Source organism: Diadema antillarum, unplaced genomic scaffold (genome assembly GCF_040938485.1).
Source record: "Diadema antillarum isolate AM-2024a unplaced genomic scaffold, OU_Dant_1.0 seq00000485_RagTag, whole genome shotgun sequence".
NCBI lineage: Eukaryota > Metazoa > Echinodermata > Echinoidea > Diadematoida > Diadematidae > Diadema > Diadema antillarum.
The window spans coordinates 593,993-607,760 of record NW_027271448.1 but is presented as its reverse complement, the minus strand read 5'-3'; the positions used below and the strand labels follow the sequence as shown (position 1 = coordinate 607,760).

The window sequence follows — 13,768 nt, the reverse complement described above, 5'->3', positions numbered from 1 at the left end:
TGACCTGGGGAGCATTTCGTGAAGCATTTTGTCAGATATTTCGTCTGACAAACTGTTAAAAGCTTCGGAAATCCTTGCATCTGATTGGCTGAGAGCAAATTTGTCCGACAAAGTTGTCAGACAAATTTGCTCTCAGCCAATCAGATAATAGGATTTCAGTGGCTTGTAACAGTTAGTCAGAAAAATATCATTTCATTTTCATTTCATTTCATTTATTTCATTTCCAACAACATTTTCATACACAAAATAACACAACATCAATGCAATGTAGTAACAAAGAAAAATACATGAAGTTGACAATACTACGCATCACAAAAGCAAAGTAAACAATGAAAATTAAATTGAAACTAAAGTTGCAGGAAATGGAGGAGACATGCTAAAAAGCTAAGCTTGTATTTTGCAGTCTCCTCGTGGACAAAAAGACTAAATAACATCAAAAAGCAATTAGCTAGACATAATATATCGGTGTACAACACAACAGACCTATACATATAAACAAACAAACAAACAAACAGACGGACAAGCAAACACAAGCAACCTCTCTTGTAAAGAGAAAGATAGAGAGAAAAAAACAAAACACAGTAAAGGAAAAAGAGGAAAAGAGGAAATTATTTTGAAAGAAGAAACAGAAAGAGACAAGAGGACAGGGAAAGGCGAGAAAGGAGAAGAGATGAAGGGTCTATACTAGCACACGCGAGGCACATGATGCGGTGGATCACCGAGGTATATGTACATAATGTAGGAAAGGAATAGATAAAAGAAAAGAGTGAATATAACGAATATAAAAGAGAGCTCAGAATTAAGGCTAATTAAAATATAACTCATTCAACTATATAAGAATTTATGAACAACTTCTTCAGTTTAAATGTGAATGTGTTTAAACTTAGAACTTGCTTCATACTATTATCGAGAGTGTTCCAAAATTTGGGGCCAGTAAAAGAAAACATGGATTTAGCAAACATAGTCCTAGTTAATAGCAAATGAAATGAGTTGGATTGCCGGGTAGGATAAAAATGAACAGATCTATTTTTAGTGAACATGGACTCAAACACAAATGGGAGAGAATTATTGGTAAGTTTGTACATGAATTGTCCTAGGTGTAACAAATACAAGTCCTTAACTTTTAAGATTTTGTTTTCATGGAATAACACATCAGTATGACTTCTCCACGATTCATTGCAAATAATGCGAAGAGCTTTTTTCTGTAACAAAAGTAGTCTTTCCAAATGAGAAGAATGTGTGTTTCCCCAGGCGAGTATACCATAATTCAAATAAGGTAAAATCAGAGATGAATATAACATTAAAAGAACATTTTTGGGTAAACAAAATTTAACTTTGTTTATAACACCTATATTTCTTGAGATGATACGGCTTATGGAATCAATATGTAAATTCCAAGTAAGTTTACGGTCAATAATCAAACCTAGGAATTTGATTGAAGAAACTTCTTCAATAACTGTATCATTCAGATATACATTTCTAGGTACATTTTCTAAAGAGTTACTAAAAATCATACATTTAGTTTTTTTAATATTTATGGACAATTTCTTTGCTCTTATCCATTGAAGTAATTTATCCAATTCAACATTTAAAACATCAATTAACATATAAGGATCAGAATGTGACAAAAAAACATTAGAATCATCAGCAAATAATAGAAAGGAAAGAATACTTGATGAATTCGGCATGTCGTTAATGTAAAGGATGAATAAAAGAGGTCCAAGCAAACTTCCTTGAGGCACTCCACAATTAACATTTTGCATGACAGATGTATGCCCATTAACATAAACATAAACATATCCGACCAAAATGCTTCATAATGCCCCCAGGTGGTGTTCCAGTAAATTGGCAAAAACCTCGTAAATTTCGTAACTTAGTTTTAATATGCCATATACCTTCTAAGCCGCACTGGCATGCCGAAAAAGTCACTATTGTCTGCGCTAAATGGACCCGATTTTAAGATATAAAATTCAAAAACTCCCTATGGCCCTACCGTGAGAGGGGGGACACCCCCCTCCCACACCCTCCCCCCCCCCCCCCCCTTGGTCGCTCCGCTCCCTCACAAAGGTAAAGGTCCAAAAATTTTGATTACCACCCCCCCCCCCCCCCCCCCCCCCCCCCCCCCGAAAAAAATCCTGGATACACCCCCTGGGTGTATATCGAAGCCTTGTACGTCTCTAGACGCTACATTCAGAGTGATGGATACTGTCAAGACGAAGTAGGAGTAGACGTAGAAATCGATTACTGAACACAAAATACAGTACGGGGAGCGCGCACGGATTTTATATGGGGAATGATGTAAGCAGCTGTGAGGGAATGATGTAACCGTGGCGTTCGCGTGGGAACGCAGCTTCGGTACCATTCACTGATAATCGCGGTGCACGTACAAAGCCGAAACCGCATCCAACCGGCTTGAAATGCGCTGCGCGTGTGTATCGGCGACGCGGCTATGTACTACATGTATCGGGTTTTTTCAACTCGACTCATAAGCGGTGTACGTAGCGGGTATGATTTACATGACACAGCATTACAGCAGCTGCTGGCGCTGCATGATCCGAGGAAGACGAAGAAATACGTCCACTCACGGTCGGTACGCAACACGAACGGTATTCAAGGGGGACATGACCTACGCTACGTCGTGGACTTATTTTGCCTTTGAATAATTTCGGAATTGGCCAGAGTAATTTATGTAGAATCATGGAATTCCATCGAAGTGTCAGTCAACCAGGAGTCAGTGCGGAGTGAAAGGGAAGGACGAATTACTGGAAAATATTTATTGCAAGAGCGGTTGTCAGGTTGCGCGTGTGATTACGGAGCGCTCAGAGATTTCTTCCCCGAGGCTTGCCCGAGGAATGCCGAGAAGGTTCCGTGCACGTCTCAACGCAGATTGTAATAACGACCCACGAATAGCCATGTATTCCAGAAAAGGAATCGACGTTTTTCCAGTTGACGATCTGGTCGAACACAAAGAAAGACTTGAGATTATTGATGTTAGTCGAAACCAGATATCAACGATCCCCGCAGGGATCAACAATTTTGTCAGCATCATCGAGCTAGACATGAGTGCTAATCGCATCACCAGATTGCCAGATGAACTTCTGCAACTCCCGAACTTGAAAACGCTCACTTGCAAAAACAATCTATTAAACAGTGACTCCTTGCCAAAAGACCTATCGACGTTTCCAGCTTTACAGACCCTCAATTTGAGTGGAAATCTTTTCCTCAACTTTCCGGTCCAACTCACAGAAATATCGACTTTGAGAGTTCTCCATATGGGAGGAAATCGGATTCAAGATATCCCTTCTCAAATTGAGAGACTAACAAGGTGAGTTCTCCTCTTTGAAGCCTCTTTCATCAGTCCCTTCCATTTACCTTTTGGAGGAGTGATTAAAAAAGAAAATCAAGATATGTTATGTTATTTGATGCATATGCATACAAAGACCAAAGTTGTACTACAAAACATTCTACCATTTCATAAAATCTTTGCAATCAAAACCTGTGAAAATATTAAAGAGGGTAGGCCCTACCAGTATTTTCTCAATAAAACATACTTGGAAACTGTCTACACCTTGTAGGCCTACAGATGGTTTAAAACTCTGTAGATTAGAAACATATTTATTAACTATTGTTCACATTTTGTATATTTAACAATACTTTACAATTGTTAGCTTTACATCGATTTTTCTTATTCGAGTTTGTACAGTGGTAGTTTCTACATGTAGACCATGTCTACCCCTATTAAACTCATACACATGTATTCTAGAATTGTAAAGCATTAGGCTAGTCTATTAGTGCAGGGTTTTTTGTTTCATACAGTCTGCAAATGGTAAACTATGCTTTTAATATCCTTCTGGTTCAGTCTGCCTCCGGCTCCATCAATCTTGAAGGTTCTTGCAGACTTTGGATGTATGGATGTGTGTGTGTTTGTAGATTTGTGTGATGCAGACGCTGGACAGACGTCGTGCGTGGGTGTGTTTACTTTTGTTTTGTTTTGTTTTGATTGTTTTTTTCCATGAGACTTTTGGTGTTTGTATTCAAGTACAGTAGAACAGCCGAACAGTGTGTGTGCAGTGCAGAGGTTCATAGAAATTGCTTTATTAACATTGACTCATAATACAGAGTAAACACTACATGTAGTCACTATGAAAGATGAAAATGATGTATCATCGGTAGATGGAAAGTGAGTGTTGCAAAAACACACTCACACACACACACACACAAACACTCAAGATTCTCCAGGAGTCATGGCACATGCATCTGTACATTGTATGTGTACTGTTTCTCTCCGTATACGTGTATGCAATTCTTCAACCTTCTGTATGCCACATACATTGTACAATGTTACCTGCTCATCGCCATACACTTCTGTGTATGAAAGAGTACAACTTGTAGTGCTTATTTGTCTTGACTCATTAGCATACGAAAGGGTTACACTTCAATGGATACAATGTAGTTAAAGGGATGGTACAGTATTGGTGGAGATGAGAATTGGGCTTTTAACTTTTTGCGAGATACCAAGAAAACACTTATGATATCGTACAGAGCATACCATTTTAAGAGAAATTCAAAGTTTATTTGATGAAAATTGGGTTTGGAATGACTGAAACATCCAAAAACAAAGTAAAACAAAGCGATCGCAAGAAAGTGTGGGTCCCACACTTTATTAGAATCGCTGTTTTTGGATATCTCAGCTATTTCAAAACCAATTTTCATCAAATAAACATTGAATTCCTCATAGAATTACAGGGCTGCCAACTCTCACGCATTGAGCGTGAGACTCACTCATTTTGGTCCTTTCTCACTCTAAAACTTCATTTCATGTGCATGCATTTCTATTAATCTCACTCATTTTGACTCCTAAATTATAGCATTGGCCTATGGGAGTCTCACTCTCAACTAGTTTCCAATGTTGGCAGCCCTGGAATTACATGCTCTTTCATATTTCATATGAGGTTTCTCATTATCTCACCAAAAAATGTTAGAAACCTGAAATTAGGTCTCAACCAAAACTATACTATCCCTTTAAGTTTTGGTAGAGATGGGAACTCATTTTTGAACTTACAATTTGTATTATGAGATACTTAAAAATTCAAAGTTTATTTTATAACCAAAATTGTTTTAAAAAATCAACAATTGTACATTGTAGCTTGTGTAGTATCCCATGTACATATGAAGTTGAATGTGAATCAGTCTCCTGCTTTGTTCAAATTTCAGGTTGGAACATTTTTATTTGGGAGGCAATCGTCTGGTCACACTGCCATCCACTGTGGGCAACCTGCAATCTCTTCTGTCGTTGGTACTGTGCGACAATCGTCTAACCTCACTGCCATCTGAACTCGTACAGCTGAAACAGCTGCGCTCCCTGAGCCTCCACAACAACCACTTAACCACCCTTCCCCCGGAGATTATTTCTCTGACCGAACTTTGCGAATTGAGTTTGCGGGGTAACCCGCTGGTGGTGCGCTTCGTCCGGGATTTGACGTGGAACCCGCCCACGCTACTGGAGTTGGCGGCTAGATCCGTGAAGAACAATCAGGTGCAATATACAAAGGAAGATCTACCAGGAGAGCTCCTGAGATATCTAGACTCGGCAGGGCATTGTCTGAATCCTCGATGCAATGGTGAGAGAGTTTTGTTTCTTTTTGATCGAATATTGCATGACAAAAATCAGATGACAATGACAAAATTTGTGACAAAATTCAGATGGTCTGTACATGTAATGTCAAGCAGTGTGATACAAGTACTAGTAGAGCAGATAAGCCCTCAAAATCACGTGAATTGTGCAAAATTTGACTAAAGCATGAAACTTTCACCAGTGTTAGTACATACCATAAGATTTATTTTAAGATAGGGAGGTAAGTCTGATTTGACCTCTGATGACCTCCAGAGGTCAATGTACTTTAGATATCAGAAAATCGATGTTTTTAGACATTTGCGAATGATATATGTGGTTATGTTGCACTAAACATGCATTTATACCACAGAGAAATCATTTCCAGATTCAACAGAGCACTGACAGGTTTTTACCTTTGACCTCTGATGATGTCCAGAGGTCAATGAACTTTAAATATCAAAATATCGATGTTTTTAGACATTTGTGAATGATATATGTGGTTATGATTCACTAAACATGCATCTATACTTCAGGGAAACCATTTTCTGATTCCACAGAGCATTGACAGGTTTTAAACTTTGACCTCTGATGACCTTTGGAGGTCAATGACCTCAAAATATTATATTGATCTGTGATGTCATTGGTTAATGGTAACCATTGTTAAGATGTACAAAACAAGCATATCTGTCTTACAATGAAATTGTCTTCATATTCTAAAGAGCAGACAGGTTTCTACCTTTGACCTCTGATGACCTTGAGAGGTCAATGACCTCAGAATATCAGAATATTTAAGTATGACATCATTGGTGAAAGGTCAAACATGGTAAAGATGTACAAAACAAGCATATCTGTGTACAATGACATCGTCTTCATATTCCAAGGCACACAGACGAGTTTCTGCCTTTGACCTCTGATGATCTCGAGAGGTCAATGACCTCAAAGTACCAGAATAGTTTGGCATCATCAATGGTAAACATGACGATGTTCTAGAGAGCACTCGTAGGCCCTGTTTATTAACGAGCCATTACCGTTCACCTATGAAAATCACACAAGGTCAAATACCTCGAATGAAATGTGAGGATGTTAATATTGATATTGCGATAGTTAATAGTTAATAATTGTTTATAATGTAGGGCTTACAAACCATGCATTTCTGTTACCAAAATTATGGATCACCAAGGTGTACCAAGTCTATATGGATGGGAACCCAGCAAGCGCAGCGTTGGCGAGGGTAGGGTATTCCACTCCCATTCGAGAGAGCTCTTGTATTTTGAGAAATGAGATTCAACGACCTGGCACACAGGCACTTTTGAAGGAATACCTCGAAATTTGTATCAAAAAGGTGTAGTAAGTCAGCCATCTATGGAGGGAGACCAATCGACAGAAGGATGTGGGTGGAGGTATCCCCCTCCCACATTATGGAGCTTTTGCATTCTTTTGTTTGCAATCCAATGATCTCGTGCCACTCTTGGTTGAACTACCATTTTGAAAAAAAAAAAGTCCATACCCAAATGTGTAGCCATAATCAATGCATGGAGGAGAGGTTGATACAGCGAGAGGAGGGTATGAAAGGGGCTGTCCTCCAATCCTTCCCATGCGAGGGAGCCTTTGCAGTAAGAATAGAAATGTTAAAAAAAAAATCTAGTATACACATTTATGATGGAATATTTGGGAAATTATCAGTAAAAGGAGTGTACCAAATCTAAGGGTAGAAACCGAGGAGGGATTGTTCATTGAAAGATGCACCATCCCCTCAAACAAGAGGGATTTTCTTTAATATGTCGGAAGTGAAATTAAAGATCTAGTACATACTTTGTAATGATATAGACCAAAAATGGGACAAAAGCACTGAGCGTATATGGAAGGGGACATAACGAAAGATAGTGTGGGGGAGGGGGTATGCAAAGGAGATTCTGCCTTTTAATCTGGTGCATACTATAACTGAAATGTTCAGTGACAATTCATTTTCTGTCAAAAAAGTGAAGAAAAAAAAAATCTCCATCTCAGGAAATACTTGGAGGCAAAGTTTTATGTCCCCACCATTCCCCCTCCCATATTTTCTCGGGAGGCGGGGCAAATGCCTCTTGCCCTCCAAAATGAACAATCGTGCATATATAGGAAAGCCTTTTCATCTTTGGAATTCAAATAAAAATGTCTCTTAAAAACATTTTTCATAGAATAAGGGAAATTATCATTCCGCAAAGTATGTTATATCTGTGGAAGGAACCAAGCAGGGGGAAGGAGTCTATCAAAAGGAGATATCCCCTCTCACAGAAGGGAGATTTTGCATTTCAGAATTAAATTTTAACAATCCGATGCACACTTAAAGTGAAAAACTTGGGCAGTTTTCTGTCTAAAAAGCAAAAAGCAAAAAACAACAACAAAAACTAACAACAACAAAACATAGTCCACATCTCAGAATTTAATGGGGTGGGGGTCAACTATCCCTGCCACCACCCCACCCCTCCTCCAAACTGATGCCCCGGTATGTGCATGTGTTTTATTCCACTTGTTGAAAAGAAGAGAGAGTTTTAAGAAACAATATTGTTCAGTGGTCGCTATCCCAGTCATGTAAATTGTTTATCAATAAGGTGATTTCCTTCACCTGTATACCTTAAGATGATGTAGGCCTGGTATTTGCCTTGCACGTTATTACATCTATTCCTTTTTTAGTATTCTCGTTTATATCTTGATGTTAAAGTTGTTTACTTTGCCACGATTTTATTTGTACATGGAAAAAATAATCCAAGACTGAAAATGAAACTGATACAACATTTAATGATTGACATGATGCACATATTGTGTATTTCTATAGCCATAAAAGTGAGCAATTCAAAAGGCGTGTACTCATTTCACATGAACATTAGCGATGATCCTCTGACCTCTGGAGGATATTGAAAGATATGCATCAAAATGTGAGAATATTGATGTCTGGTCTCATTGGTTTGTAATGGCCAGCTGCTTATGAAATACTAATTATATATAAAAAAAATGCATTGTGTGTGTGTGTGTGTGTGTGTCCAAAATTGTATGCAGAGAATTCCACACACAGTTCAATTTTGACTTCCATCTAGGACAATGAGCGGTTACTTTTTTCTCAACTACACTGTAATATCAAAATCTATTGAAAAAACACGGTGGCGGCTGGGTCTAACACATTATCATTCCTTTTCGTTGGAGATCCATGCGGGATGGTCAAAACAAACATAAAAAACAGATATCTCAGACCTAATTGTTATAACAAAGCATCATATCCTCATATACCCAACCCAACCCTCTATGCCCAAACAATGTAAACCACCCCATGGACTTACTTGGAGCTTTAGAATATCCTTTGTCAACAGAGAGAGACATCCAAACCTTTGCAGTGCCGACTAAAATCTGCTATGGAACTGATTGGTATTGGCTCTGCATCATTGACAGCAGATCTCATTTCCTATTCTCCTTCTTCTTCTTCTTCTTCTTCTTCTTCTTCTTCTTCTTCTTCTTCATTATACTTTGTAATCTTGTAATATTCTGCCATGGAGCCTTTTCTTAATTGGTTAAAGAAGGTATCCAAAGAGCTATATGAAGCAAAAAACAACAAACAAATGCAAAAACAAAAAGAGAGACATATGTATCTTTAATAACAGAGCTGAATATTGAGCATCTCTCTCCTGAAGTGTTTCAAAGAGATACGAGAGATAGTGGCCGAGAGTAGCCGCCACCTTTTTTGGGAGTAGGCCTACTTTGTGTTCTTGCAAATGATGCCTGACATTTTTGGTCATTTGCCCTTTTTGAAGAATGTAGCAATAGAGCCACAACTTCCTGCGGAGTGGATATTGTGGGGTTCTTGATGCAGAACATCATCGCTGAATTTGCCTGTGCTGTACTATCTTACAGGGATTGCCATTGTAGTTTTGTTTTGTTTTGCTTTGTTTTGTTTTTCAAGTGTGGCTGTAACACTGCTTGTTTTGCATATGATGGTCATTGCAGCTAAAGAGTGCATATCTTCTCTGGATCATTCCAAACTTCATGATGTTTCACCTGGGTGAATGGATCCCAGATGATGCATGCATATTCCAGGACAGTCCTGAGCGGCATGGAGTAGCAAAACACCTGAACTTTATGATACTCGTATCTTCGTCTGGAGAGAGTCTTTGGTTGAAGTATAACCTTTTTAAGCTGCTGTGGCGATTTGATTCCAGCTGAGCCTCCTATTGGAACTCCAAAATATTTTACACAATCCGCTTTCTCCATGGTTTGCCATGAATGCTTATCTATTCCCTGGGTAGGTCTCGGATGGCAATAGCTAGTTGCAATACACAGGATTGCTTCATGTGGAATGCATGTTGGGCCTCACAATATGTCGAAGTTTTCAAGATGGTCCATGATGTCGCAGCTGTGGACTGTATACTCCAGGACCATGAGTCATTCATCGCAGTCATACTGTAACAACCCACCAGCTGGAAACTATGCAAACATTGCCCATGAGCTTGACACTTAGGCAAACCAGTCCCATAATGAGTCCGACAAATGGGGGAAAATCTATGAGACTTACACTGAATAGATTAAACACTCTGTATATCAGTCTCGTGGGCCTTGTTTTCCTCGAGTGTCGAGATAATGGCCATATTTGCCTATATTTGCTAGTCTACATAACTAACCCAAACATAACAGTTATATTTGAGGTCACTGCCATCACTCAAGAAACTTAAGCTTTATTTCTGCAGTAATTGACCTCTCACATTTCAGAGACCTGTTACTATAAACCAATGCGCTGTGGAATATGCATACATACTTTGATCAAAACGTCAATGCGTGATTTGTACATGATTAAGCATTTACGATTACACCAGTGAAGCCAAACATCAATACAGGTAAGCCTGCACATGTGACCTCAGTGACCCCTCATTGTCCTGAGAGGTCAAAGTTCTCTTGCTCTGTGGTATAGGAAAACAATTCAATTGTAATACAAATGAAAATAACATCTAAATCATGTTTGTCATCAACCAATTGCACCAAATATCAATGTTCTGACATTTTGAGGTCATTGGCCTCATCATAGGTCATCTGAGGTCATCAGAGGTCAAAGGTAGAAATCTGACTCGAAAGGCTCAGTGGAACATTGAGGCAATTCCTCTTACAAAAATTAGTTTTTAGTACATAATTATCGTGTTTCAGTTATGAGTGACGCATTAAAATATCAATTTTCTGACATTTTGAGGTTATTGACCTCTGGAGGTCATCAGAGGTCAAAGATAGAAACCTGTCAGGGCTCTGTGGAATATAACGACAATTTCACTGTGACAAAAATTAAGTTTTAGTACATCATTACTGTGTTTTATCATTAACCAATGATGCAAAATATCAATTTTCTGACATTTTGAGGTCATTGACCTCTGGAGGTCATCAGAGGTCAAAGGTAGAAACCTGTCAGGGCTCTGTGGAACATAAAGACAATTTCACTGTGACAAAAATTAAGTTTTAGTACATCATTACTGTGTTTATCATTAACCAATGACGCAAAATATCAATTTTCTGATATCTAAAGTACATTGACCTCTGGAGGTCATCAGAGGTCAATTCAGACTTACCTCCCGATCTTAAAATTAATCTTATAGCATGTACTAACAATGGTGAAAGTTTCATGCTTTAGTCAAATTTTGCACAATTCTTCGGCTTATCTGCTCTACTATACAATGTACAATGAATGTACATTGTACAACGTGATATCACATGCAATGTACACAAGCTTACACAAACATGGCTCGAGGTTTCAATAGCACATCCTAGGGAAAAACAGCATATTTTCTGTAAAGTGAGTATTTACACATAAGTATGTAAATTGGCACTAGTAAATCCTTTTGCACACAGACTTCATGATATCTCAAGTGATATTTGTGTGGATACTTTAAGTGCTTTTAAAGCTTGCTCATTATACACATGTGTATATTTGACATATTTACAACTTCTATAGTTATTTTTCCTCCCCACACTTCTCATCTGACTACAAAATTTGCAAGTCAGCGTACAAGTAACCCTGAGCACTGAATAGAAGGGTAGAATGATTTGTTCTCAACTGCTCAAGTTAATGGATTTGCGATTATTTACACTGACACAAATTAGTGGGGTACAAAGTTCAAGCTTTGCATCGCAGTCCAAATCTTTAAATTTGCCCGTGTCCTTGTAGACATGTTGATCCAATACCCAAGAAGTCTTCTGATTGTTTTGGCATTGCAGCCTTAATTTGAGAATTTATGCAGTGGCCATTTGTATTAGTGGATTTTCACAGACTTTGAAAGCATGTTAATGCTGGAGAAAATAATCTCGAGATGTTTTATCCTACATTGTACATAAGTACTAGATACGTTGTATCATGCACGAATACAACACACATCACGGCAGCTCCTCAAGATCACCAACACAAGAACAAAGGGCCACATTGTACATGTACATCTACACTGTTAGCACTTGCCCGATGGCGCGGTTCAAGGAAAAATCAAATTTTGGCAAATGTTTTTGAACAATGAGAACAAACACTTTCCTAAATTTTGCAAGGAAAAAAAAAAAAACATGAAGCTACATCATACTTTTTTTTTCACTTTATTCCTTCCAACAAACCCACAAAGGCAAACCATACAGAAGCCCAAATATGATGGCTGTGTAGTAATGCAACACTTTGTATTTCATATTTATCAGCAACTTTCCAACACTTTTGTGAAGAAGCCTTTATTAGTGCAGTGCAACTGGTGATGCCTAATCGGACCGAGTTTGTTCCTCCAAATGCCCTTGACTTCCACACATGATTTTCTATATATATCATTTTCTTGTATTTTGGACTTTTTTATGGGCAAGGAAAATTAATGTTTAGGCAAGTGTTTGCAGCAATTTTGACAGTCTGCTTGCCCGACTGGGCAAGTTGTTAATGGGGAAAAAAAAGTTATGTAGCAACCTGCAAGGTTCACAATTTCAGTAGAGTTTGGACATGCACAATCTGGTTGACAAATTATAAATTGAGTCGGCAGCTTTGTAGCTGAGAATATTTATCTCCGTTTGATAAAATAGCCACAAAAAATCTTGGTACCTTTGTATAGGTTGTGATCTACATACCAAGGAGCTTCAAACATTTATAAACTGAAGCTACTTGGATCTACATTGTATCGTATGGTACATTGTACATCCCACTATTTTGTCTTGTGTGAATGACACATTTAGGGCAAAGCTGTTATTGTACTCAGGTGTATCCTGTTGAAAGCCAGTTGACTTCCCTAGGAGAGATAGCCATTTCTTGTCTGTATGTAGAGATAAGGAACAAGACCCACTTTGCCATGTCACTGTTTGCACAGCAAACAGGCAGCCATGACTCTATCCAGGGGTCAACCATGTCCAGTTCGCTGTATCTTGAATGTGTGCACCTCGACTCAACCAGGGTAGGATCAAGGTGACCTTCACCTTCAGTATGTCATGTTTCCCTGTCGTGACTGGACCATCAAAGCTCACTCTCTGTACACAGTGGGCAATTCCACGGTAACAAGGACACAGGTGCCAAAAATTCAAAATGATATTTGTTTCAAACACCATACATTTTCAGACAGTACTTGAGTTGAAGTTTTAAGAATCATTATGTTTTTCAATAAAAGCGGCCATTTTGATTTTCAAAATGGCTGCCAAAATATACCTATAACTCAATGGTGAAAAGAGTGTATTGTCGCATAACTTACAATGTACCTTGTACTCTCTGTATATCCACTTTATTAGTACTCTAAACAACAATCTTTCATATGTATGCAGTTACCAGAGAAGTCTTTTACCACACGATAGAAAAAAAAGCTGGTAGCTTTAAAGAATTTGATAAAAACTGTTAATTATTTTGATAATGATGGATGTATCGTCAGTTACCAAAAACAAGGAATTTTTAAGTTTATTCATCAAAGGAAGTGAGCTGTATGATGTAACTTGGGATTTCTAATGTATGCCCATATGCCTTTATTTTAATACCAGAAATAAGGATACTTGGCATACTGGAGAGTCAAAATGAACACTACAAAATGTGTAACGTCAGTTACCGAAACGTCATTTGGTAATGTCAGTTACCATGACAGTAATTATAACTGAGGCAAATTTTTTGACTTTTGGCCATTTCAATACATCTGGGAAGTCAACTTACAACAA

General features: G+C 38.3%; 1 protein-coding gene across 1 annotated transcript in view; it reads left to right on the top strand.

Annotated features, from left to right (window-relative positions):
* Window positions 1-2,862: 2,862 nt before the first annotated feature.
* Window positions 2,863-13,768, top strand: part of LOC139733626 (leucine-rich repeat-containing protein 58-like) — a 35,185-nt gene continuing 24,279 nt past the window's right edge. The window contains exons 1-2 of the mRNA XM_071644437.1: window positions 2,863-3,325; window positions 5,215-5,621. Coding sequence (XP_071500538.1) covers window positions 2,913-3,325; window positions 5,215-5,621 — 820 coding nt within the window. The 5' untranslated portion in view covers window positions 2,863-2,912. The remainder of the gene's footprint in view (window positions 3,326-5,214; window positions 5,622-13,768) is intronic.